The sequence below is a fragment of the Pogonomyrmex barbatus genome, unplaced genomic scaffold, assembly GCF_055798465.1.
Source record: "Pogonomyrmex barbatus isolate J1 unplaced genomic scaffold, ASM5579846v1 scaffold2, whole genome shotgun sequence".
NCBI classification, from domain to species: domain Eukaryota; kingdom Metazoa; phylum Arthropoda; class Insecta; order Hymenoptera; family Formicidae; genus Pogonomyrmex; species Pogonomyrmex barbatus.
In genome coordinates, this window is record NW_028297116.1 from 2,957,881 (window position 1) to 2,982,561 (window position 24,681).

General features: G+C 32.4%; 5 protein-coding genes across 13 annotated transcripts in view; 2 read left to right on the top strand and 3 right to left on the bottom strand.

Moving 5' to 3' along the window:
- Window positions 1–252: 252 nt before the first annotated feature.
- Window positions 253–6,158, bottom strand: LOC105430310 (mitochondrial glycine transporter). 4 transcript variants are annotated; one of them, XM_089076665.1, is made up of 10 exons: window positions 5,667–6,158; window positions 5,454–5,562; window positions 5,316–5,368; window positions 3,869–4,181; window positions 2,274–2,392; window positions 1,851–1,935; window positions 1,588–1,767; window positions 1,076–1,247; window positions 608–864; window positions 253–401 (listed from the first exon to the last, which is right to left on the bottom strand). In XM_089076665.1, exons 4-10 carry the CDS (start codon window positions 3,920–3,922, stop codon window positions 375–377), a joined length of 894 nt encoding a protein of 297 aa, XP_088932791.1. In that variant the 5' UTR covers window positions 3,923–4,181; window positions 5,316–5,368; window positions 5,454–5,562; window positions 5,667–6,158; the 3' UTR covers window positions 253–374. The 4 variants fall into 4 exon arrangements, with proteins under 4 accessions (XP_088932791.1, XP_088932789.1, XP_011642109.3 ...); XM_089076663.1 differs by having other exon boundaries at window positions 5,316–5,562; XM_011643807.3 differs by lacking the exons at window positions 5,316–5,368; window positions 5,454–5,562.
- Window positions 6,159–6,958: 800 nt separating this feature from the next.
- arr (low-density lipoprotein receptor-related protein 6) lies at window positions 6,959–18,223 on the top strand. Its single transcript, XM_011643805.3, has 11 exons — window positions 6,959–7,206; window positions 7,915–8,676; window positions 9,347–9,741; window positions 9,984–10,618; window positions 10,828–10,995; window positions 11,266–11,550; window positions 11,844–13,074; window positions 13,211–13,661; window positions 13,769–14,078; window positions 14,316–14,548; window positions 14,886–18,223. The coding sequence occupies exons 1-11, from the start codon at window positions 7,140–7,142 to the stop codon at window positions 15,257–15,259; spliced, it is 4,911 nt and encodes a 1,636-aa protein (XP_011642107.3). The 5' UTR covers window positions 6,959–7,139; the 3' UTR covers window positions 15,260–18,223.
- On the bottom strand, window positions 18,067–23,146 carry TTLL1B (Tubulin tyrosine ligase-like 1B). 4 transcript variants are annotated; one of them, XM_089076658.1, is made up of 9 exons: window positions 23,137–23,146; window positions 20,903–21,034; window positions 20,768–20,833; window positions 20,253–20,431; window positions 19,709–19,895; window positions 19,406–19,607; window positions 18,737–18,967; window positions 18,540–18,649; window positions 18,067–18,466 (listed from the first exon to the last, which is right to left on the bottom strand). In XM_089076658.1, exons 2-9 carry the CDS (start codon window positions 21,016–21,018, stop codon window positions 18,328–18,330), a joined length of 1,230 nt encoding a protein of 409 aa, XP_088932784.1. In that variant the 5' UTR covers window positions 21,019–21,034; window positions 23,137–23,146; the 3' UTR covers window positions 18,067–18,327. The 4 variants fall into 4 exon arrangements, with proteins under 4 accessions (XP_088932784.1, XP_011642103.1, XP_011642106.1 ...); XM_011643801.2 differs by lacking the exon at window positions 23,137–23,146 and adding an exon at window positions 21,890–22,020; XM_011643804.2 differs by lacking the exon at window positions 23,137–23,146 and adding an exon at window positions 21,890–22,018 and having other exon boundaries at window positions 20,903–20,987.
- Window positions 21,457–24,156, bottom strand: mRpL23 (mitochondrial ribosomal protein L23). 2 transcript variants are annotated; one of them, XM_089076667.1, is made up of 4 exons: window positions 23,997–24,156; window positions 23,379–23,658; window positions 23,137–23,266; window positions 21,457–22,030 (listed from the first exon to the last, which is right to left on the bottom strand). In XM_089076667.1, the coding sequence occupies exons 1-4, from the start codon at window positions 24,008–24,010 to the stop codon at window positions 21,942–21,944; spliced, it is 513 nt and encodes a 170-aa protein (XP_088932793.1). In that variant the 5' UTR covers window positions 24,011–24,156; the 3' UTR covers window positions 21,457–21,941. The 2 variants fall into 2 exon arrangements, with proteins under 2 accessions (XP_088932793.1, XP_011642100.2); XM_011643798.3 differs by lacking the exon at window positions 21,457–22,030 and having other exon boundaries at window positions 23,049–23,266.
- A 467-nt stretch (window positions 24,157–24,623) lies between these two features.
- Tmem43 (Transmembrane protein 43) overlaps window positions 24,624–24,681 on the top strand; it is a 2,450-nt gene continuing 2,392 nt past the window's right edge. The window contains exon 1 of one of the 2 annotated variants that reach the window (XM_089076660.1): window positions 24,624–24,681. This exon is cut by the window's right edge and continues 126 nt beyond it. The gene's annotated coding sequence lies outside the window, so the exon portion shown is untranslated. The other variant, XM_089076661.1, reaches the window with a different exon arrangement.

The window sequence follows — 24,681 nt, forward strand, 5'->3', positions numbered from 1 at the left end:
TTTGATCTTCCTTTTATTTAATGAATAATTAGATGAATAATTTTTTTATAATACAATTCGTTAATACTTTAATAAGTATATTTAACTCAAATCTTCATTTCAGAAATGAAAACGATAATTTTATAAGTTAATCTTAATTATTGCATTGTTAAAATATATATAATGTTAACTAGATTAATGGGGATGAAAAGAACAAAGTGTGAAGGAGAATTCTATATATGGAGGATTAATGATATATTAATATACACATAATTTTGCAAAAATATATAATTTATTAAATAAATATGCGAGCTTAACAATACATGCAGTCTATCCTAATACTGTACGTCATAATCTTCTTCTGATATAAAACAGTTTTGTCCAACAATAAAGCATCACTTCAAACCGATTTGTCTCGTGACCTGAATAATGTGATAAAATATATGTTGTTAGTTTTAATATTGTCGCAATCTTTTTTGATGTAAAATATATTTAGTTAAATAAAATATAATTTTTTAAAATTTTAATATTCAAATACAATAAGAATATTTCAACTTAAATTTTGAAAAGTTGAACATCTTTTCATTTGATTTCTATCAAATCTTTATTTGACGATAAATCAAATTACCTGTTCATATACGGTCCAAGCCATGGTGGTCATCAGTGTCCGTCTTAGCATTCTAGGAACGATACCCTTGAAATATCCTAAGATACCATACTTTTTGTAAACAAAGAACGTCGCGTGATAGATATTATTAAATTCATTCGGATATAATTGCATCTTCGTTTTGATAACGTCCGGAGGTTGCGTTACTATAGACGCTAAAATTCCAGCGAGGATTCCGCAACTGAAGTGAACTGGCACCGACGAGTTATTTGTTGCTCCTGCAAACAGAAAAATTTATTTTTATACAAGGTCTCGATTAATTCTTAATATAATTTGATTTTTTTAATTTTTGAAGATATTGACAAGCTATAATTCCAAACTATAATTCTATAATTTTTCTATAATTTTTTATAAAAGATTTTTTTAATGTTTATAAATAATTTAATATTATTTAGCAACAAGCTAAATTAATATAATTTTAAGAAATACCTGTATTGACAGCCGCATTTTTCAACTGGGTGTAAAACATGAGGTATAGACCGCTGTAAGGCGCATCTCGCAGAAGAGTCGGTACCAAACCACTCGATAATCCCCTTATTCCTTCTTGCTTATAGATCAATTGAAGAGCCTCGTTGATACTATTGTATTTGTAAACGCCGCTCTGCACGATACAAAATTGTACTTACATAATCGGTTGATTTTCAAATTTCATTTTGAAAAGGTCAAAGGTAATCATTACGAATATCTATATGACCGAAATTTGTAAAATATTTCATATATCATGTTATTATAGAAATATGTATTTCGTAAATAACAATGACGCAATTATGTGAGAACTCTCGTGCTTTAGAATTTTTCTTTTCATCTTCTTTTTTTATTATTTTTTTTTTCTATATTTCTTTTCTCTCTCTAAGAGATAATTAGTCTAAGATTATAAATAAGATTATAAATTTCTAAGATTTAATCATGTTATATTGCATATCCTCGCTTTTTGAATGTACCTCGAATCGTGTTTTCACGACGGTGATAGGAATCAGTAGAGCGCCAGACATGGACCGCGCGGTGATGCCCAAGGAGATGGCTTGCAGAGGCGTCAGCGGTTCTTCTAAATTAAAGGCATGTTTCAACCAATGCAATGATGAAAAGTATAAACCAACACCAGGGATTACTCTGGTTATCGACTGTAAATTAACATCCATTGTTACCAATGCAAATTAATATCTAATCCATATTAATCTTCAATACTGATTAATTTTCGTCTTACCGGTGTCATGCCCTTCCAGAGTCCAAAGATATTCTCCTTCTGAACGATGTGTGCCACTGTGCCCAGCATTCCATTTTTCGGCGATCTGTTGAAAAATCCAAAAAAATTAATTGATAATTATTTGAAAAATGAACAATTAAAATAATAATATTTCTTTTAGTTGAACTTTATATAAGACTTCATATCAGATACAAAAAGAAAAAAATTAAATTTTAAATTAATAAGATTGGTTTATAAATCAGATTCAAATTAAATAAAAAAATGTAAATTTTAAAAAATATAATAAATTTTAAGCAAAAAAATTAAATTTTTTTTGAAAATTTTTAGTTAATAAAGGAACAAATACATAATGCATTCAAGATAAATGAAAGTTTAATTTCATTTTAGAGAGTTTTCATTTATAGCAATGGATCTTGGTCCTACCCAACAGGAGCATTGACTCTGCTCTGAAGTCTGGTTTTCACCAAATCTAGCGGTTGGAAGAGGATCGTGGAAAATGTTCCAGAGAATGAACCCGCCAAAAAGGACTTCAAAATTGGATACTGCAAATATAAGAAAATCATAAAGAAAAGCTCGAATTCATCATTGTTCAGCAACATCTATCAACTCTTCTACAGCTTAAGTTTAATGATATCTAGCTTTAATAGATAGATAGATAGAGTCTCTAATTGATAGTTGGATTTTTCCTCTTAACAAAATAAAGTCATAGACGCAGATTGATCCATTGGACCTTAGGGCGAAGCTCAATAATTTCAAGCGACTTTATCACGGACTTATTACCCGCGTATCTCTCGTCGCACGAGTTCGCTCACGTGCGGCGAAAGATCTCGGCCGACTACACAGTATCAGCTGTTATCATCATAAGAAATGACCCAGGGTTATCGTCGCGTGGCAAACAGCTATTTTTTTTCGCGACGGACCGATATGTTAATTGCGCACACGAATTTCTTTAATAAAAGACATCACGCGATTTTTAATATTTGACGTCAACGTTTCGCGCCACAGGGGATCCATTTGTTTTCTTTTTTTCACCAAGATAAGCGAAAGCGAAAACAGAGTTTCGTCAGATTGATGAACCTCTTTGCGTAAATTTGTTATCCGCATGAGTATCGGATATAGTTTATTAATAAAATCGTCTGACGTTTTATCAGTTTTGTTTCTCTTTGTCGTTTCCTTCTTCGCGGGAGGCTTTGATTATGAATCTTTCGCAATGCGAGATATCATATATAGGATGATATTAATGGAAATTCTTACGAAAAAGTTCAAAGTCGTTTTTCTTTTAATAATTTTTTCAAATGATTTCAACAAATGATGATGATTTGTGCAAATTAAATTACGTAATGCGATAAAATTATGTTTCAATTCTATAGTTAGAAAAGAATAATTTTTTCATAGAAGTTAAGAATTTAAATGTGCTATGGATCAGGAAAAATTTCTGCTAAAATGTTAGAAATTCTATCCGTTTTTAAAAAGATATATAATAACTTAAAAAAGTATTTTTTCTTTTTTGATATAATTTTACATGTGATTTTTTAAAATTTATGATATATTGAGTGTAAAGTATTTTGTAGCAATATTTTTTTGTAAAATCGTTTTACTAAGAATGCATACGCTTTTTATATTTATTATATATAATAAACTTAATAAACAAATAAATAAATGCAATATAAATTTGATACGATTTAATAAATACAAATTTGAAATATACAATATATTAACCTTCTAATAAGTTATTTATAATTCGAGATACTTACAGTTCCTATGGCTTCCATTATTCAAAATTATATTCACTATTATTAAATTTCAAAAAGTATATATCTTAAAATTATTCTTGAATAAAGGCACTAAAAAATTTTTCAATGACAGTTTGTTTCTCGAATGATTTTCTAAGTTTGGTGAATTCCCACTTTCATAATCAGCGACGCGACCGTTCGTTAGATAGACGGAAAAATTTTCCTCCGTCTGTAACGCTAGCACGATACTGAATCACGTTTGAAACGTGCACTGGCTCTACTTACATTCCCTTTTATCTTCGTTTCGCCATCGTCGAGGTCAATGGGATGACCCGGCATATCGGGACATGCTCGTGCAAGAAAAAGTTTTCAGGCTTATCAGTCGTCGAAACGTGATTTAAACGTGACTTCATTCGAAAACGTGAGATGTACTTTATGCCAATACGGGTCACTCCTCATCCGACCTTCTCGCTTTTCCACGCGGTGATAGCAGTCTGAATCATTCCTCGTGGAATCCTTTCGGCGTTTATGGAGAGATCCGGGAGAGGGGGGAGAGTGATTAGACTGCCAATCGAATTTCCTTGTCCTTGGAGTTTGTCTGTATAATATTCATACGATTTTTGAGACATTGAAAGTATCGTTTTAAAAAAATTACAAGGAATTACAAAGGAATCGTGAAAATAAAATATCAGAGATTTGAAAAAATGTATAAAGATATATAAAAGTCTACTCTCAAAAGGGTCCTGGGACATAAAAAACTTAAGCAGTACTAAATTTAAACAGGAAATCAACGTTATGGATTTACTACTGCTTATGTTAATGCCTTACGTTTTCGATTGATTGGCTGATTCGCTTACTGCTTAAATTTTTTTATGTGCCAGGGCCCTAATACTTGAAATTTTTTTTCCATTCTTATACTGGGCTACACTAAAATCTTCTATGTCACTTTTGTTAAATTTCAAATATATATCTATTTCATTTTAAGTACAACGAACACTAGTTCGTTAAATTTGTACTGAACGTACACTCAAGTCAGTTACAAAAAATAGACCATTGCTACATTCACATCTTAATAAAAAATTATCGTAGTTAGGTGTCTCTAAATCAAGCTAAAATGAATTCAAATGCGTTCATTTTTCTTCGAAAAGCATATTTCTCTCGAAAGGTATTAAAGATAAATGAGGTATTACAAATAACAAAAAAGAAAAAAAAACTTTATTGTTCTTGAAAATTTTTTTCCTATAAAATTATAGAGATCAAAGATATTTGATTGAACTTTTACATAATTTATTTGTGAAGAGTTTAATTTTGTCAGAATTAATCAAATGAGAAAATAAACAGTAAAACATACAGACTGTAAAAATAGAAGAGTTGATAAAGTGGTATCAGAATAATAGATAAGAAGAGCAAAGATCGTTTTCAAGCCGAAATATTTGGAAAATTGAAATGATGATAATGAAAAGATTACCTTTGTTGCATCATTATTTAATCACCCTTATTTATTTTCTTAGGCTAATATTTCATGTATTCTAACATAAATTTTTTTATAAATTTTTTGAAAGTGTTGATTGAATGCACAATAGAGGATTTCTGAAGAAATCCTTAAAATCTTTATTATCCTGTAACTAATTAATCTACGCTTTCAAAAATTTTTATCATACAACATATGAAATATTAGCCTAGAAGTGATTGTTTTTTTATAGAACCTAATCATAATTAAATAATGGCTTGCCTTTTAATCTTTCCTTAGCCATAATTATTTATCAGACTACAAATTTGTGCTTGCTACAACAGAATTTTTAGATTTCCAGGAAATAATTTTCGACATAGAAAAATGATGCTTTTTTTTTACTGCACGCTTTTTTAATACCAGGAAAAAGAAGGCACTTTATCATGACAAGTTCTGAGAATCCAATTAAGGGTAATGAGGTTAAGGGTCAAAAGATTCCTTTATCTCTAACAGCATTTTTTCCCCCTTTCTGTAAATAATAAATCTTGATTATACATCTTGATAAATACAATTCGTCTAGTGCAAAACATTCGTCTCATATCGATAGCACAAAATATTCAGTTATATAACTACCTGGTGGCGATCGTGGTCAGGATGAGCAGTTTTAACAAGAATTGGCAGCCGATCACGTATATCACGAGCGGAAAAGTTTCCAGACGATTCCACCTGCGGTCGTCAAGTTGACGGTCAAGTCGACGGGGCACGAGGTGACGAATGATATCCACGGGGTCGCGAAGGGTCGCACAATCATGAAGAAATTGTGGTCGACTGATACGATATGATTATCGCGCAGCGATCGCGACATCATCGTTTTGAGACTTGATTCGATCGGACGGCACGACTGACGTAAGTGGCCTGTTTGTCCTGGATCGTGTTTATCGCCGCACGAATAAGACGCGAATTGGCAATCGATTCACCTCGACCTTGTTCACAAACCATGTGTCAATCCACCCTCCCTTCGAATTGCATCTCTCACATCTCAGATCTCAATCCCATCCCTTTCCCTTCGAAGCGGGAATAAATCAACGGATTTATGATTCGTTTCCAGTTCAAAGCAAGACAGGTCTTAGGGCTCATCTTCAAACGTGTCTGTTATTTAGATAGGTCTGTTTTTTTATGATTGAATTAGTGTACTTATACTTAAAATAAAATAGATATATTTGAAAATTGAAATTTGATGAAAGCGAGAAAAGAAATTTTACAATCCAGTATAACGATTAAAAATAGACCTAACGTTTTAAATCCACGAAAGATCGACGATCGATCGAAAAAAAGTCTCATATATTTTCTATATATTATAAACCATTTTTTTTTTCAATTTGATGTATTTATGTAAAGATAAAAAATGAAGTTTATTCGAAATTAAAATTAATTTATATTAGTAGAAATAAACATTAATCACTTAAATCTATTTCATTAATTTTCTATTTCACTTTTTCAATCACTAACATCTACTTAGTACTTCTCTCCTACAAGTTTCCAAATCATGTTTTGGAAAGCTTAAAATATTCTTATATATTGAATAAATATGGGTAAATAGTTTCTATTTGAATACACACTTGGTATTATTTATATCAAGTGAATAAGTAGCTGAAAACTAGTAACAGAAGAAACTGTAAAAATAGAAATTTTTCTTGTTCTTTCATATCGTTTTATAGCTATCCATATTTATTTTGATATTTTCCCTCATTCTGAAAAAGATTTTTTTATTCAAATTAAGGAAAGCGAAGGGATTAGAGAAATATGAAATATAATATGTTCAGTCGATAAAACAAACAAGTCCAGCATCCTTTTAAGGCATTTTTGGAGTAGTCGATAAAAAAGATGCGCATTCGTCAGGAATCCCGCGGAACCGATGATGGACGTCGGAACGGCGCCGAAAGTCGGAGCGGCGCTGTAGCGGCGCTTCACAAATGGCCGATGACGCGAGGAAGGCGAAGGTGACATCGCCGTTCGGCAACGATTCTACCATTCACGCGGCGACGAGATGATACGCGGCTGCGAGCGTGAGAATGCGTGAGACCTGCGGCTAAAATAATCCCCGCTATGATCACGCGAAGCGTCTGGCTCACTGTCGTCTGCCTCCTCTGCTACGGCATTGTTTCCTGCAATGGTAGGTGGCATCAGTTGCATGCTTGGTCCGCTGTGTTTCTCTTCCTCCTCATCCTCCTTCTATCCTTTTTTTTCTAAAATGGATGTCTTTTCTTGTCTTTTCTTTCGAGGCACATATTTTCTTCATCTTTTATCTTTTCTTCATTCTCTCTTTTTCACCCTTTTTTTTCCCTTTTCTCGATTATATCTTCGTATTATCGTTTATATGCGTAACGTTTGTGTTTGTTTTGTTTATGCATTATATATTTGTATGTTTGTTTACGTTTATTTATCATTCACAGTCAATCTCTGTTTTTTTTCTATTATTTTCTTTTTTTTGTATTGACTTTTATTTTTTTGATAGAGTCTCTAATTAAAAATTTTTTTGTTCTTGGGACACAATACGTTTCACACAATAGATATTATTATTATTAATATTATTTTTTGGGGCTAATCCATTCTTCTAAAATAGATGTCTTATAAAATGTGTCTTTTTTTTCATCTCTTTTTTTGTATTTGTATATACATTTGATTTGTACATTGTATGTTTATATACTTTGTGTATATTTACTATTTCTATCTATATTTTTCCTCCTCTTTTTCTGTTTTGATTTGTTCCTTCTTCTTTATTCTGCTTTTTGTATTTGATACTTTCATTCCTAAGATAAGATATCTTACAATAAAATAAACATCTTTACTACAATTATCTTTTGCTATAATTATCTTTCAGGCTCGCCCGTTCTTCTCTTTGCTACACATAAGGATATCAGAATGGTTAATGTATCTCGTACCAACAAGATTAGTGTTATCATCAAGGATTTGTCAGAAGGAGCGGCGCTGGACTTCTATTATGAGCGCGGGCTGATCTGCTGGTCTGATAGTGGTTTGGAGATGATACAGTGCATGCGCTACAATGGCACGCACACTGGTGAAACGATGACGGTGGTGAACTCCAGTTTGATATCACCTGATGGCCTCGCCTGCGACTGGTATACAGACAAGCTATACTGGACGGATGGCGAGAAGAATCGGATTGAAGTGACCAGCATTGATGGCCTTTACAGAAAAGTGCTCTTCTGGACAGACATTTATCAACCGCGCGCGATTGCCTTGGCACCAATGCAAGGTCTCCTATTCTGGACTGATTGGGGCGACGTGCCCAAAATTGAACGCGCTGGGATGGATGGTGATCCAACTACGCGCAAAGTTATTGTCTCTGATGATATATTCTGGCCGAATGGACTGACAATTGATTATGAGAATAAGCTTATTTACTGGGCGGATGGCAGATTATGGTTTATTGCTGTAATGGATTTCAACGGTTATAACAGGCGCAAATTAATCAGCCGCGATCTGGATTATCCTTTCGCCATAACATTTTTTGACAATCGACTCTACTGGACCGACTGGAAGACTTGGTGTATCCACACGTACGACATGAATCTGCCGCAGCCACATGCACGTGAATTGTTTCACGGCGAATTTATACCTGGTACTGTAGATGTTACTAATAGTTTGCAAATATTAATTAAAATTCTTATTGCGTTGTATTTATTATTTAGAGATATATTGCATAATAATAATAACAAAAAGTTATCGAAATTAAAAATATTTAATATTTTTTATTATATGTTTTGTTTATACTCTTTGATATATGAATAGATTTGGAAGAAATTCTGGATTCTGAAGAAATGAAAAATATAAACAAAATAATACAATTACTAATATAAAAGGTTAATTTACGGCAATTAACGTTTTTTTTAAATTGATGACAAAAAAATTTTGATTATAAATATTTCCTAAAATAAATTGCAAGATTAATAATTTTTGGAAGACTCAAGAATCTACTAATTTATGGAAAGATTTTGAGTTATAAATACTGAATTTATGCTTTTATGAAATATAAAATTAATTATATATTAAATTAATAATTTTAAAATAAAATATAAGTTTATGAATATTTGAATTATCCATTTTATCTTTGATAAGTCATCATATTGTATTTATCTTTTTACTAAGTCTTTTTATTTAAGTCTCCAGTATAAAATTCACGATTTTATGTATACTTTGTTCTGTTAATTTTCTGCGCACTTATTACTTTTCTCACATTTATAATATTTCAATGCAATGTTTCAATGTTTCAATGTCCTCTTTGCTCTTAGGTGACATTGAAGTATGGGATGCAAAAAGGCAGCCAGGTGGCGATAATCCTTGCAGACGAAACAATGGCAATTGTTCTCATCTCTGTCTTCTGAGTTCGGTGGAATCTGGTTACAGTTGTGCCTGTCCTACGGGTATTAAGTTAATCGATAATTATACATGTGCCAACAGACCGGAAAAGCTATTGCTAATCGTCCAGCGAAACGAAATCTGCCGAATATCTTTAGACTCACCTGATTACACCAACTTTGTGCTGCCACTTACTGGAATCAAACATGCAATCGCGATTGATTTTGACCTCGTGGATGAGATGTTATATTGGACTGACGAGCAGGCGTGTGCTATTAGGCGCGCCTCTCTCGATGGGTCGAATCAGCAGGATGTGATTACCTCAGAGGTATGCAAGTGATAATCATTTTATTTTTTCTTTGATTTTATTTATATTTTTATTTTCGAAAAAGCACTACATTTGCAGCAAGACTATTGTGTAAAACATACTTTTTAATGCTCCAGAATCTATAAGTATTTTCTATTTTAAAAATAATTTTTTAGACATTATTTTCTTGTGTTTATAGTCTTGTGTTTATTGTATTATCATCCTGCATTTAATTATAGGTTTCTCTCTTTTGATTCCTACAGATAATGAATCCAGATGGTATCGCGATAGATTGGGTCGCTCGCAATCTATATTGGACAGATACCGGAACCGATCGGATCGAAGTAGCGCGACTAAATGGTAAGCATCGGCGAGTATTAGTGAACGAAGACTTGGTCGAGCCGCGAGCGATTGCAGTCGCACCCGAGTACGGTTGGATGTTCTGGACCGACTGGAATGAGAAACGGCCAAAGATCGAGCGCAGTAATCTTGATGGCAGTGAGCGTATACTATTGGTCACCAAGGACATTGTTTGGCCGAATGGCATTGCTCTAGATCTCGAGCATAAAAAGATCTACTGGTGCGACGCAAAGACCGATAAGATTGAAGTATCCAACATGGATGGTACCGATCGGCGTGAGGTCATCACCGACAATCTGCCGCATTTATTCGGTCTCAGTCTGCTAGGTGATTATCTGTATTGGACTGATTGGCAGCGACGCAGCATCGATCGAGCACACAAGTTCACCGGCAACAATCGTGAAGCTATCGTCGAACAGATGCCCAATGTGATGGGATTGAAGGCCGTGCATCTTGGCCATGTAAATGCCAGTAATTCACCGTGTGCTCGCGACAACGGTGGATGTAGCCATCTTTGTTTCAACAGACCTAATAACAGGTGCGCATTATTGAAATTAAAATTTCTCGAGGAGATCCGCTGATATCACAAATAGATTGATGATATTTATTTTGAGATAAAGAAATAAAGAATCATATGTTTCGTTGCATTATATAAAATTAGTCTTAAAAAAATTGAAGTAATATGTATGTAAATTAAACCATAATTTGTATTTATGAAAAATTAACGTAAAATTGAAAAAAATTTAGATATGTCTGCGCCTGCCAGATGGGCTACGAATTAACTAAGGATAAGCATACGTGTGTTGTGCCAGATGCCTTTCTACTATTTTCTAGAAGAGAAAATCTTGGCCGAATCAGTATCGAGAACGTTAATAATGATAATATTATACCTGTTACTGGCATTAAAGACGCTAGGTGAGTAGAGGTGCAATATTAAATTGAATGTTTAAAATTTAAAATTAAACGTAAAATATATTAGAATATTTATATATAAATATATAGAATATTAAAAATTTTTTTTGTATATTTTTTAGTAGAGCTTTTCGGCTTGATTTAAGATCTTCTAAAAAATATTTTTTGAAGAAAGCATAATTTTTTATCATTTAATAATGCAATAAGTCATCTCATTTCACACTTAATTGTACAGATGCATATTATTTACATTACTTTTTTTATTCATTCTAGTGCTATAGATTTTGATTTATCCGAGAATCGCATTTACTGGACGGATATTAAGCTTAAATCTATCACACGTGTTTTCATAAATGGATCAGACATTGAAAAGGTAGTTGATCTCGGTCTAGAATCGCCGGAGGGTATTGCATTTGATTGGATCGCTCACAATCTCTACTGGAGCGATACCACGACACGTAGAATAGAAATGATCAGATTAGAAGGAGGCAGCAGGAAAGTACTTTTATGGCAAAATCTTATTGAACCTAAGAATGTAGCTGTGGATCCTCAGAGAGGGTGAGCTTCGTATCTTTGTTATTATTTTATTATTGTCTTTAAATTTAATTTCCTACGGTCTTTATACTTTCATAAATTTATAAATTTATAGTTTTTCAGATCTAATATCTATTTTTATTTCATTTTTTCTTGCGTCATATTTGTTTTAAAAAATTAATAAGCTTGATCAAAATTGAAAGATATTTCCAGGAAATATCTCTCTTAGAATATAAGATATTTTTTATATTTTTTATCTTATTCTGAAAATAAGCTAGTATATTAATCTCGTTTACATTATCTCTCTTTATCGATAGTCATTTATACTGGGCCGAATGGGGCAATAGTGGCAGTATCGAGAGGGCTTTATTGGATGGTACGCAGCGACAAGTGGTCGTTTCGCACATTGGTCGTGCGAATGGTTTGACAATCGATCATGTGGGACGCAAATTATATTGGGCTGACATCTCTTCACCTGCGATCGTTTATTACGATCTAATAATGCAACGTAAAAATACCATCATTTCACACCACATAGTCTATCCATTCAGCGTTACGCAGTTCCGAGATTATATTTACTGGGCAGATTGGAACACAGGAGACATTGAGAGAGCAGATAAACTTACCGGGATGAATCGCACTAAAATCCATACCAATCTGGCATCGGTGACGGATCTGAAGGTGTTTCACGCGTCGCGACAGGCCGGTTCAAACCCGTGCGCGATCGCGAATGGTAATTGCAGCCACCTCTGCATCGCCTTGCCAGGTCCAAACGGCAGTGTATCTGTTACCCACAGGTGCGCTTGTCCCACGCATTACAATCTGGCGCGGAACAATCGGACGTGCGTGCCGCCACGGCATTTTATGATCTATAGTCTGCGCAACGCGGTTGCACGTTATCTGCCCGATCAGACAGATAATTGCGCGGATGTGATGCTGCGTGTACAAGGTCTGAAGAACGTTCGCGCGATCGAGTTTGATCCAGTGACACAATACGTCTATTGGATTGATGTTCGCACCATGACGATCCGTCGCTCTCTGGAGAATCGAACGCAACAGCAGCAACACAGCAGCACAGTCGTGATGTCTGTTGGCGCGAACGGGCATCCCTTTGATCTTGCCCTGGACCCACTCGGGAGGCTGCTCTTCTGGACATGTTCGACGAATGATGCTCTCAATGTCACGCGACTGGATAATGGCTCGGCGCTCGGGGTGGTAGTAAAAGGTGACGGCGAAAAACCGCGTCACATAGCGATTCACTCGCAGCAACGATTGCTCTTCTGGACGGATGTGGGTAAGAGACGGGTGATACGCAGCATGATGGACGGCAAGATGCGCTACGTGATTGCCGGCGATTTATTGGAACAGCCGACCGGTTTGACGGTCGATATCGCAACGCACATCGTTTATTGGGCATACGGCAAGCAGATCGAATGTTCTCACTTTGATGGCAGCAATCGTAGAATCCTAGTTTCCACCACACAAGGTTCGGCACTACACTTGGCTATCCTCTTCGATTATCTCTACTGGTATGATCGCGAAGCGCAGGTGAGTGACAATGTTTTATTTATTCCGAATTAATATTCGTCATTGATATCCGCAGACGTCTTTTAAGATTTTGCATAATAAAATTTGATATTAACACGAGGATTTTTATATATTTATTTTATGTGAAATATGACAGGTGATTGAGCGCATCAACAAGACATCCGATGGGAATAACAAGCGTGGCACACATATGACGACAAGTCGTCTATTCACGGACCTCATCGCGGTTAATACGCCTGAAGATTCACTCATGGAGACACATGTTTGCAGTCCATTTAACGATTACGGTGGATGTTCACATTTTTGCATTGGTACGTTCACTATGACAAATGAGGACGCTATGAAGACAGTCCGTTGTTCGTGTCCGAGATCCTTGGTTTTATCCGATGACGGCCGAACTTGCCGCGCGGCGCCGGTCTGTGGAAATGATCACTTTACGTGTGCCGCGCCGAACGCAGCCGTCAGCAAAGACTGTATACCAGCTACATGGAAGTGTGATGGCCAAACCGATTGTTCAGATGGCAGCGATGAACTGGGATGCCCCACGTGCTCCCGCGAGCAATATAAATGTCAGAATCATTGTATCGGTAAGTGCAAGTCTCTTTATTTTTCTTGATAATTAAAACGATGATATATAAATGTAACAAATTATATATTATATATTATGAATTATATATTATTCCGTTTTCTGTAGAATTATCTTCAGTATGCGATGGAACTCCTCAATGTCCGGATGGCTCGGATGAGGCGCAATGCTGCCAAGCCGGACAATTTCAGTGTGTTGGAAACGGTGTCTGTATCTCTGGGGCGGCAGTATGTGATGGCTGGGATGACTGCGCCGACGGCAGTGATGAATTACCGCCAGCTTGCCTCAGTCCACAGCACCGCCAGAACGTAGGACCAGGGATCAATGAGTCCAGTAAAACGACATACGTCATTATCATTATGGTAGTGCTGCTCGTAGTAATTGCGATTATTTTCAGCTATTACTACTGCCGTAAAAGGTTATTATTATATTATTTGTTATCATATATTAAAATAGTGCAACAGATATTTATTGCGTTTTTACAATAATCATTGTTTTACTATTAAATTTTTTTTATAAGGAAATATTTTTTTAATTTTCTTTTTTTAAGAAACTTCAATTAGTTTTAAAATAAAATTTTTAATATAAAAAGTAATAGAAGAAATAACCAATCATTTACGAAGCGAGCAAATGCATTATTGCATTATATTTTTAGACTTACTGGAAACGAGGGTTTACCTGATATATTGCATGATTCGGCGGGAGATCCACTATCACCGAAACCAAATAATAATCGTATGGTAAAACCGATGTTTGTTTCGCAAAAAACTAACAGGAAGGATGGAGGTAGTGGAAGCGCAGGTTTTAAGACCGGAATGGAAGCTGTAAGAATGTCCATGTTGAACGGAAGTAGTCTTGGTTCTAGTTATGACCGCAGTCATATCACAGGTAGCATGTTTTCAAGAATTAAAAATTTCAATTGGCAAAAAATATACATTATACTTTTTTCTTAATTAGTGTTTTTAGGGAAATAATATTTTTCTTTGTGTGTGTGTGTGTGTGTGTGTGTGTGTGTGTGTGTGTGTGTGTGTGTGTGTGTGTGTGTTTATTTTCGCGCTCTCTCTCTCTCTCTCTCTCTCTCTATATATATATATATATATATATATATATATATATATATATGGGGCAAAAATTCGCTGTTTTTATTCTTGTAAAGAGATTGAATTCACATTATTAACTGTATGTTTGAAAATATTATTTTACAATTCATGTTCTATCTTCACAGGTGCGTCGAGTTCTACCAGAGGAAGTTCAGCAGGTGGATATCCTCAAGAGACTCTGAATCCGCCGCCGAGTCCGGCAACGATCGTCAGTTCGACACGTTGTTCAAGCAGCAATGCGTCGCGTTATAAACCATATCGGCATTACAGGAGCATCAATCAACCACCACCACCGACTCCGTGCAGCACGGATGTCTGCGATGAATCAGATAGTAATTATCCAGCGCGCTATCGTTACGAGAGCGAACCGTTTCCGCCGCCGCCCACTCCACGTTCCGTTTATCATAGCGATGCAGCGATCAGTTGCCCACCGTCTCCGAGTTCTAGATCGTCTACATATTTTAGTCCCCTGCCGCCACCGCCGTCGCCGGTGCCTTGAGAAAAGTTTAAAAACAGATGATGCTCTAATGCTTCTACTTTTGTATTTATCTTATTTCAGCATTCCTTTTATCTTCATTTTCGTCGCCGATAAACTATAATTGCTAAATTGACCATCAGGTGATACACAGTAATCGAAAATTCAACAACTAATTCTTGTAGAACGAGAGAAAATATGACAAAATAGCATTTTATCATATAATGAATCCAAGTGGATATTTATTAGTACGTATTGGTGCATATTAAAGTCTTGGTGCATACTGATTTACATAAATGTAATAATGTATAATAAGTTGAATTCAGATATTCAGTATAATTCATTATATTATTAGAATGCATTAGACATTCTTTACAAAGCGCTTATTTATGTTTCACATCTATGTATATTTACATCTAAATAGATTAGTGTACATACATATTAGGTTATATATACTATGATAGATATACAGAATAGTCTTTAATCTGCACCAATATAATTAAACGAATTCGTTTTTTTATTGATATTTTATAATACATTTATACTAACAATTTCGTTAGAAATATTTCAAACTCAATGTGTTCCATATAAAAGATAAAGTAAATTGTATAGATAGAATATACTATCTGGAGCAAAATCTTCTCTCCGAGGAGGTATTTTTTATTTCTTTTGTCATTTCGTATCACGTATTATAAAAATACAAAACTTCTTTCGTATTGTTGAGTTTTTGTCTTGGCAAAATTATAGATAATTCGGGAAAGAAGTATTTTATGATACGTTGCGATTAACTCAAATTAATGAGTTCTTTCGTAATTCTAACCCATTAATGGCCATTTTTGTTATAAAACTTCTTAACGGAAAAAAATAATCTTTTTTTTTTAAATTTTCCTGTATTTTATTTTTTTTTATATTTAATTTAGAGTTTTCCAGAAAAATAATTGTATATTATATTGCAATGTACATTACAATAATAACAGTATTAAGCTAAGACTTTTTAAAAAAAGTTACAATTTAATTGAAATTTATATTGCAATTATATATAATTATATTATATATATATGTGTATATAGATACATGAATATGTAATGGCCTTTAATGCGTTAATGCAAAAGCAACGATTAGTAAAACTTTTAGACTGATTATAAGGAATATTACTATTATTATTATTCGCATAAGATTTACTTACATGTCTATATAATTCATCGAACTCTGTATACTGGAATGTATTCTCTCTTATATCAGTTTTCAAAAAAAGACGAATTTAGAAAGAGAGAAATTGTGTTCTTTGAATATGTATACTGAAAGTTTTTAAAAACCGTCCAACATTTAATGAACATTCATTTTAATAATTATGATTTATTCATAGAACGTGAATTAAATTTTCTTACAGAATTAGATTTAGGAAGAAAGGCAACGCGCTATTTGCAACTGCATCTCTCTTTTTTGCCCTTACAGAGTTCAATGAAAGATAAGAAATATACCATTTGTGCCTAATATTTACGTTTTCATAGTTTGTAATATATAAGGAAAAGATCATTTTACGGCAGCAAGTTTTGTAAATATCTAGAGCAAGCGTAGTTTCTATGAAATTACTCTTGTATTACATTGTATTTGTAAAAAAGAAGTGTATATGACTATAACTTAAAGATAAGCATTAGAGAGTCTAAGTCTTTTTAAGCATAAGAGAGATAAGTTTTTTTTTTATTTACTAATACTTTATAGACGTGCATTTATCTATATTAATTGTGATGTATATCAAAATATCATATTATTATTATCGTTAATAGCATGTACATGTTATTCATAATTTAATCAATGTGGCAATTAACCAGAGGTTGCGTTTTATGAATTTTTATTAAATTTGACACTTCTTTCTTTATTTTAACTTTAGTAACAATTTTATATACATCATATTTTTAAATTTTTCGTGTTGACGCGAGAAGAAAAACGATATTAATCCTCTTTCTCTTTCTGCTATATTATATTATATTCCTCTTTTATTAATATTTTATTCATTTATTCTGCCATATTGCTATATTATATTCTTCTTTTATTAATATTTTATTCATTTGTTCGATAGTTATCGTTATCCTGTGGAATATATTTACAGTCCAACAATATGTCATCTGTTACATCACATGTACACTCATCACACAGTACGCACACAAACTAGATATAATAATAGAAAAATTATGCATTAATCAAGATATTTTTAGCAATAATCAGTGCATTTTACATATATAACATTTACATTATAATCAAACCATGCGCTATATGATATGTATGTGACGTAGAAATGGCGTAACTTTAACGCACATATCCGTTCCTGTAAAAGCGGGTATATACGGCGAATGAATGAACGAACGCGTAATCCGCGGAATTTTTGTATACGTTTTATAATCATTCATATCTTGTTTCTTTTTCTTCATAAATAGTTTTTTCAGTATTGCATTTTTATTGTTTTCTTAATGTATGTTCATTCTTGATGAAAATTGAAAGAATTTGAAGAAACATAGAAGAAGCCTAAGAAAGTTCCATTGTTAATAGAATATCTTCCATTTTGAGCTTTCTCTTTCTTGTTCTTTTTCGATCTTGCCGTGGAAATGAAAACTCTGATCTTCCAAACTTCTGAATCTTGCATTCGTCGTTCGTTCGTCAGGCGCCTTAAATCTTAAAATCGTCGTATTTCGAGAAACTGTGCCATAAATTGTACGATAGCCCTGTATGATACGCGTATCACGTCTGTACAAAATATGCAAGGTTTATAAGGACTTCTACCTCGCACTGCAATTTCGAGATGGCCTTTTGAGGAAAAAAAAAAAGAGGAAACGTACTAATAAAATTATTATTCTTATTTCACATACGCGAAAGACTGACAAATATTACTGCCTATGTTATTTTTACATCCTCGCAGCTGACATGCGTGCGTCATCTTGCGTAATCTAGTTATGTAGCATATTTGTGAATAAACTTGTTTGTTAATGTAAATCTCTTATTCCGAAGGATTTCTTAATGATTTCGACTGCTCTGAGACGATCGAAGTCGAATTTTAAGAACTGCAAAATCCGGAGTAATAACGATAGAAATGAGTTCTATTTCCATTTATTGAGAGAGGAACCGCGATACTTGCTTGATGAACCTTCCTTCTCATCCTGAACTGCCAGTTCCTCGTCCAACAATAACTCGAAGTTTCCCAAAGCTTCTGGGGAAGGTGATTTATTCCACTTCACGCTGATCGGATCAATCGCAAATTAATCTTAAACTTATGTAAGATTTCTTTTTTACTAGGTGATCATGTACTCACTCAGGCATACCGTCCGGAGGCAAAACTACTGATACGATATTGTCGATTAGTTTGTACTTCAGAATTCTGTCATTCACCGTCGTGGATGTGAGAGATGGTGAAGCATTTACCTGAGAAAAAGTCAGAATTTAAATGTTCTTGAAATTTGAAAATTTATATCGAGTGACGAAATGAATTATGAAAATTAGGGAACTAACTTCGATCAGCCATGGCTTTAGTTTGTTGTCGATGATGATGTCGTATCCGTAACATTCAAAACAATGCCGATCGTTTGCCATCACCGGTGCCACTGCTTTTAACGAGTGCACAATACACCAAGAGATGTTGGCGAAGAGTTTTTCTGTAACCTCCTTTCCGCGTGTACTCTCCAGGTACAGACGCAGATTCTGCACACTCAGCTTGCCGCCATGCTTACTGTTATACTCATCCTGAAATTATAATATTCAATTATTTTCATACGCATATTGCAAAGAATGTGAATACATAAATTGCATCATTGGAAGTTTGAATTTAAAAAAAATTAGATATTTAGATATTAGAAAAAAATCTAAAATTCCAAGCTTCGCTGTTCTATAAAATAAATTTGGATATAAAAAGATTTTAGTTTAGATCAGACAGTCAAATAAGAACTATTTTCGATAAAGGCAAAATCAAATTAAAAACTATCATCATTAAAAGCTATAATAAAAGCTATTATAGTTTTTAATTTGATTTTGGCTTCATCGAAAAATAACATATTTGTTCCGAGCATTCTAATTTCTAAATTTCTAATACTTTTGATTATATCGTTTTAAATAAAAAATTTTTAGGTAATTTTTATGTGAGACAAGAAAAAAAATTAATTTGATAAATGATATGATACATACACCATGTTTTTGCACGGACACGTTCGTTAGATGCACGTACATATTGTCGAGCTCTTGAACGCTAGTGTCGTACTTAACGGTGCAGAAGCGACAGAATCCTAATTTAAAGAGATATGCTTTGAGCGGTCGAAACGACGTGATGAGAACATACAGTCGGAGATCAAATTTCTTGCTGCCGATTAGCAATGGATTGTCGATGTATCTACAATGAAAAATAGAAAAAAATCGGTTTGATTGTTATTATTTTTACCGCGAAGATCTTATTATCCGTAATCAAAACAAATATCTAATTGAAATTGTTACCTAGATATGACATATGATTCTTTCGTCAAATTTGGATTAAATGGTGTCTTCGCCTCGCGCGACCATTTCTTCAGTTTGCTCAATTTGTTGATGAGGAATATCCCAGCGCCCTGCGACTTGCCGCACGGCTTCATAATCCAAGTGCTCTGCGGGGACTTGCGATATTCTTCCACGAACATATTATAATCTACGACATAATGTATTATAAATCTATGCAAAATAAATTAGAAGTTTCATTTAAAAATATTACAAATAAAATATTGGGAGAAACAAATTGCTAATTTATAAATATGAAAGTCACATTGGATTGTAACGCTTGTCGTTTTCCGAAACGGCAGAATTTGTATTTACAAAAAAGGAACATTTTTTTTTATTAGTATTTTAAATACTAATTTTTATTACTATTTTAAATACTAAATTTAACACTGAGTTCTTTGTATAAAACATTCACTGTATCTGCTCTTTTTTCTACTTTAGTTTTATAAAAAAAACTCATTTTCAAATTAGCTAATATAATTTTTAAATTTGTAGAGCACGATCTCACCTGCGGGTAAAACGAAAGTGACTGGTATGAAATCGAGATATAGATATTTGCCTGGACCTTCCGCCCGTTCTGCCAAAGGATTTCCCTCTCTCTCCAAATCCTTTCGGTATCGCTTGATGTTCTTCACCAGCAGATCTTTACGCGTGAGTTCGTAATGATTTGGAAAGTGATTGATGATTCTAATTAAAAAAAAACTCTTATTGTTTTTGCCTTAAATTGTTAAAATATAAATATTCACAAAACTTTCCATAATTTAATATCTTAAACATTTTTTAAAAAATATATATTAATTTTTAATTAAATATATAATTTTTATATATAATAAATGTTTTTCTAATAAAAACTATGATAAAACTATGATAAAAGTTTTCAAACTATATGATGAAAGTTTTCAAATTCTTATAACATACTCCATTTTAAAAAATATTTATTTAAAATGTTTTGGAAGCAAATCTTGAATTAAGATTTTATTATTAATAATATAATTAATATCTCCAACTAAAGGAAGGCCTTACTGATTATCATCCATCCTATATCCAGTTTCAACGCTGAAGATATTTCTGCAAGATTGCGTAACAGCCCTAGAATAGATGAAACATAACAATGAATATTCAAGTAACATACAATTTCTTGACGCGGTTTATAATTACCAATAAAAGTTCCAATCGTCCTCCGGACCAACCTGCGTCCAGCCACGCTTCTCGAAGTTGTGCACGATCACGGATTTGTCTACATCTGTACAGAATGTGATTCTCGTACGATCCATCCCGACCGATGGCACTCTATCGTCATGCGATTAATTTTCTAGTCACGATCGCACAAGAAATCAGCGAGCGCTAATACTTTTTTGCACAATGTATGGATTAAATCTTACAACCAGTGATTAAGAAAGCTATTTTATTTATATAAATTATTTTATTTAATAATTATTTATATAAATTTATATAAATTAAGAATGAGAAGGGCTTTCAAGTTTAGTTATCTTAAAATAAATTGTAAAATATTAATAATTTGTAAAGAAATCATCGTTAATATAATAATGAAAATTAAATAACTAATTAAATAACTAATAATAAAAAATAATACCAAAAATAAAAAATAGATAAATAAAGAGAAATAAATTTATTTCTTTTTATATCAATAAGAAAATAAATTTTATATTAGAAATTGTATAGGATTATAAAAAATGTGTAAGAATTCTGAAGAAGAGATAAATAAAAAAATTTATTTTTCTTCTAATTTTCTACAGCTTTCGAACATAAATATTACGACGTTTATTATTATTCTAACGAATTTTTTATAGCCTTCATTTAATAATTTATTTCTTTATTAAGAAGAGATCAATTTTTATTTTTTTTTTTTTTTTTTTATATTAAAGTAAAAATAAATTTCGCACAGAAATTTTAAGCCTAGAAAGTTATAAAGAAGGAATTTTAAAGAGATAAATAAATAAAGAAATAATTTGTTCATTTGTTTACTGAATGAAGAAATAAATCATTAGAAGAGAATTCACGATTAACTTGACTAATCTTAATTCTTGAATGTAAGCCAAAATAATTCAAGAATAAATTGTGATCAAACTTGACGCTCTTGAACAGCGTGATTGCATCTAATTGTCAATTGCCAAGTTTATTTACCTGCCATAAACGGCACAGGTATTTGGATTTGCAATCCGTTTGCTTTCCACGGTCATGTTCGATGCCATGTTTTCGATACTTGCGGGCTGTGTCGTTTGATCGATACGACAGTCGATCGATATCTAAACCATCTGAAGTCAACTTAAGTGGAATGCAAATTCAAATTAGATTAAAAAAAGCGTTAAATAAGGGTCGGCAGGAGAGACTATGGAGATCTCTATCGAAGATGAATTCCTTTTAACCCATATTACGGCCAAAATATTGCGAGAAAAGCTATATAATTATGATATTTATAATCAGAATATTTGCCTGATGAAAGCTACAGAGCGATTTTTGTAAGAAAATGTGTGAAAATAAATAATTCATTTTATGTAAATAGATTTGCATTATAGAACAATAAGGTGCATTTTCATCTATTGTAAATTTTTTTTTAAGAGCCAAATTGCAAAATCCCGCTCTGTAACAAGAGTCATAATTTTATAAAAAATACATAGAAAAAGACTCATGGCAGAATATTGCTTCTACGACATGAGGGGGTATACTCAAATATATATTTGCACTGTAACTAAGAAGTAGATAGTTACACTTATTTTAATTATTTAAGAGCTAAATTGCAAAATTGGCTCTGTAGGTAATTCGTAATTGTAAAAGAAATTATCTTAGCAAAGAAACGATGTTTCATGATGAAACATCGTTTCTATAAGACAAAATATAATTGAATATATATCTGCACTGTAAATAAGGAGTAGATAATCATTTTAGATTAAGTCGGAGTTAGCCCGTCACTCCTGCCGACCCTTAAATCTTGCCAACTATATCAAATTATCAAATTAATAAGTATATTATATTACAAAAAATTTAACATTAATAATAAATGTTTATATTAATAAATTTACACTATTGGCAATCAAAATTTTGTCGATTTTGTGATCGACATTAAAAATAATATTTATTTTAATAAATAATTTTTTTTATTAAATGCAAGTTGCATTACTGTATCAGCTAATAAATCATATAATAATCAGTTACTAAAAAAAAATAAATAAAAAGTTATAAAGATGTATTATCAATTTTAATGTAACAAAGTTTCTTTAAAAAAGTAAGAAATTTTCTTCGATTATTTTTAGCTTAGAAAGTCTGGTCATTGAGAAGTGGAATATTATTCTTAGGAATATTAACAAATACATTTTATTGATTATAAATCCTTAAACATTGTAATGTATATACATATTAAATCCTAAACCAACCGGGTAATCCAGGCGCTTTGTTGGGTTCCAGGAAGTCCTGTAAGTCCTTTTTAAGCATGTTTAAGTTTTCTTCGTCTGTCTTTTTTACATCCTCGAATAATTTGGGAAACACAAATGACTGGTCCTTTGGCTACAAGGAATGACCAAAATTAATTTTAATCAATTTTCAATTTTAATAAATTTAATCAATTTTCAAATCTTTTTCTAGAAAGAGAAATTAGAGAATAATTATGATCCATTACCAGTATGACATAAGCTATTTTCCTGTCATCTTCTTTAATGACACAGTGCTGTAATCGATCCCTCTTGAATCTTCCCATAGCAATTCTTGTCCTTATTTCAACAATGTCAATTTTGTAAATCTTCTCCAAATAATTTTTTATGTCATATTTAGTCATTTCCATGGAGCAGTGAAACTGTACTATATTTGGAAGTTGTTTGTCCATAGGTTTAATTAGCTTCATCCAGAAATTTGGTAAAAAGACTCTCAGCTGTGGATTGCCTTTTTGATATAGAGGATAGCTGAATGGATTCATCAATTTAAAATTATTATTAATTGACACAGATATAAATTGAAAGACATAAAAATCTTGTAATATTTATTATAGTACATAAATATGTTAAAGTTGTATGATTATATAGTAAAAATTTGCATAAAAAATATTTGAAAAATTTCAATTGTCCTGACATAGAATAATGGATATACAAAATATGACTTTTATGCTACAAAACGTAATTTTATGTAAAATTAAGGTTAAAATTATCCATTCATCACTTCTAAAACCTAATTCATCCAAGATTATTATGTTATTTAATTATGGTATTAAATAATTATGATATTAAATATCATTGAAACTTACAATCGTGTTGACATTGTGCCGTAATGTAATATTCTTTTTTTATATCAATCACTTATAATCGTTATAACCTCAAACCTTGCAATACTGTTTATAAGAAATTTTGTTACCGACAGAGTTTAGGTCAAACAAATAAGATCAGTTTCACCAACTCCGATTAACTTTATCGACCGATCAAATATAATTTTTTAATTATTTAAATTAAAAATATTATTTAATTATTATTTAAAAATATTATATTTTACATAAATACATTGTAATTTGCAGAAACAAGAAAAACAAAATAATAGGGTAAGTTTTAAGTTTTGCTTTTGGCAATTTTTAAATATATAAATTAAATAAGATTAAGAAAAATAAAAAGTTATAAGACATATAAGATCATTCTGCCATTTATTATCCTATTGTTTGAAAATTATTTTGACTTATTACATTATTTGTTTATTACATGACATTAGCACGTTCTTTTCAATATTTATTTAGTTATTGCGATAAATATCATCACATGAAATCGTGCCAAAATAAAAAAACATAGGATGTAGTGTGTGTGTGTGTGTGTGTGTGCAGTGTGTGTGTGTGTGTGTGCAGTGTGTGTGTGTGTGTGTGTGTGTGTGTGTGTGTGTGTGTGTGTGTGGTGTGTGTGTGTGTGTGTAATATATGATATGTATGTACACATCGTGATACTAAATGA

Coding starts and splice junctions, on each gene's coding strand:
- LOC105430310 (XM_011643807.3), bottom strand. CDS start 3,922: ATGCCGGGTCATCCCATTGACCTCGACGATGGCGAAACGAAGATAAAA. Junction 1,936..2,273: donor AGAGTCAATGCTCCTGTTGG/GTAGGACCAAGA, acceptor ATTTTTCAACAG/ATCGCCGAAAAATGGAATGC. Junction 402..607: donor CTTGGACCGTATATGAACAG/GTAATTTGATTT, acceptor CACATTATTCAG/GTCACGAGACAAATCGGTTT.
- arr (XM_011643805.3), top strand. CDS start 7,140: ATGATCACGCGAAGCGTCTGGCTCACTGTCGTCTGCCTCCTCTGCTAC. Junction 11,551..11,843: donor GCTGTGGATCCTCAGAGAGG/GTGAGCTTCGTA, acceptor CTTTATCGATAG/TCATTTATACTGGGCCGAAT. Junction 14,549..14,885: donor TGACCGCAGTCATATCACAG/GTAGCATGTTTT, acceptor CTATCTTCACAG/GTGCGTCGAGTTCTACCAGA.
- TTLL1B (XM_011643801.2), bottom strand. CDS start 21,957: ATGGCATCGAACATGACCGTGGAAAGCAAACGGATTGCAAATCCAAAT. Junction 20,834..20,902: donor GACGATTGGAACTTTTATTG/GTAATTATAAAC, acceptor CATCTATTCTAG/GGCTGTTACGCAATCTTGCA. Junction 18,650..18,736: donor TAAAGCCATGGCTGATCGAA/GTTAGTTCCCTA, acceptor ACTTTTTCTCAG/GTAAATGCTTCACCATCTCT.
- mRpL23 (XM_089076667.1), bottom strand. Junction 23,267..23,378: donor AAATAGCTTATGTCATACTG/GTAATGGATCAT, acceptor CATTCCTTGTAG/CCAAAGGACCAGTCATTTGT. Junction 22,031..23,136: donor CAAAGCGCCTGGATTACCCG/GTTGGTTTAGGA, acceptor ATTCCACTTAAG/TTGACTTCAGATGGTTTAGA.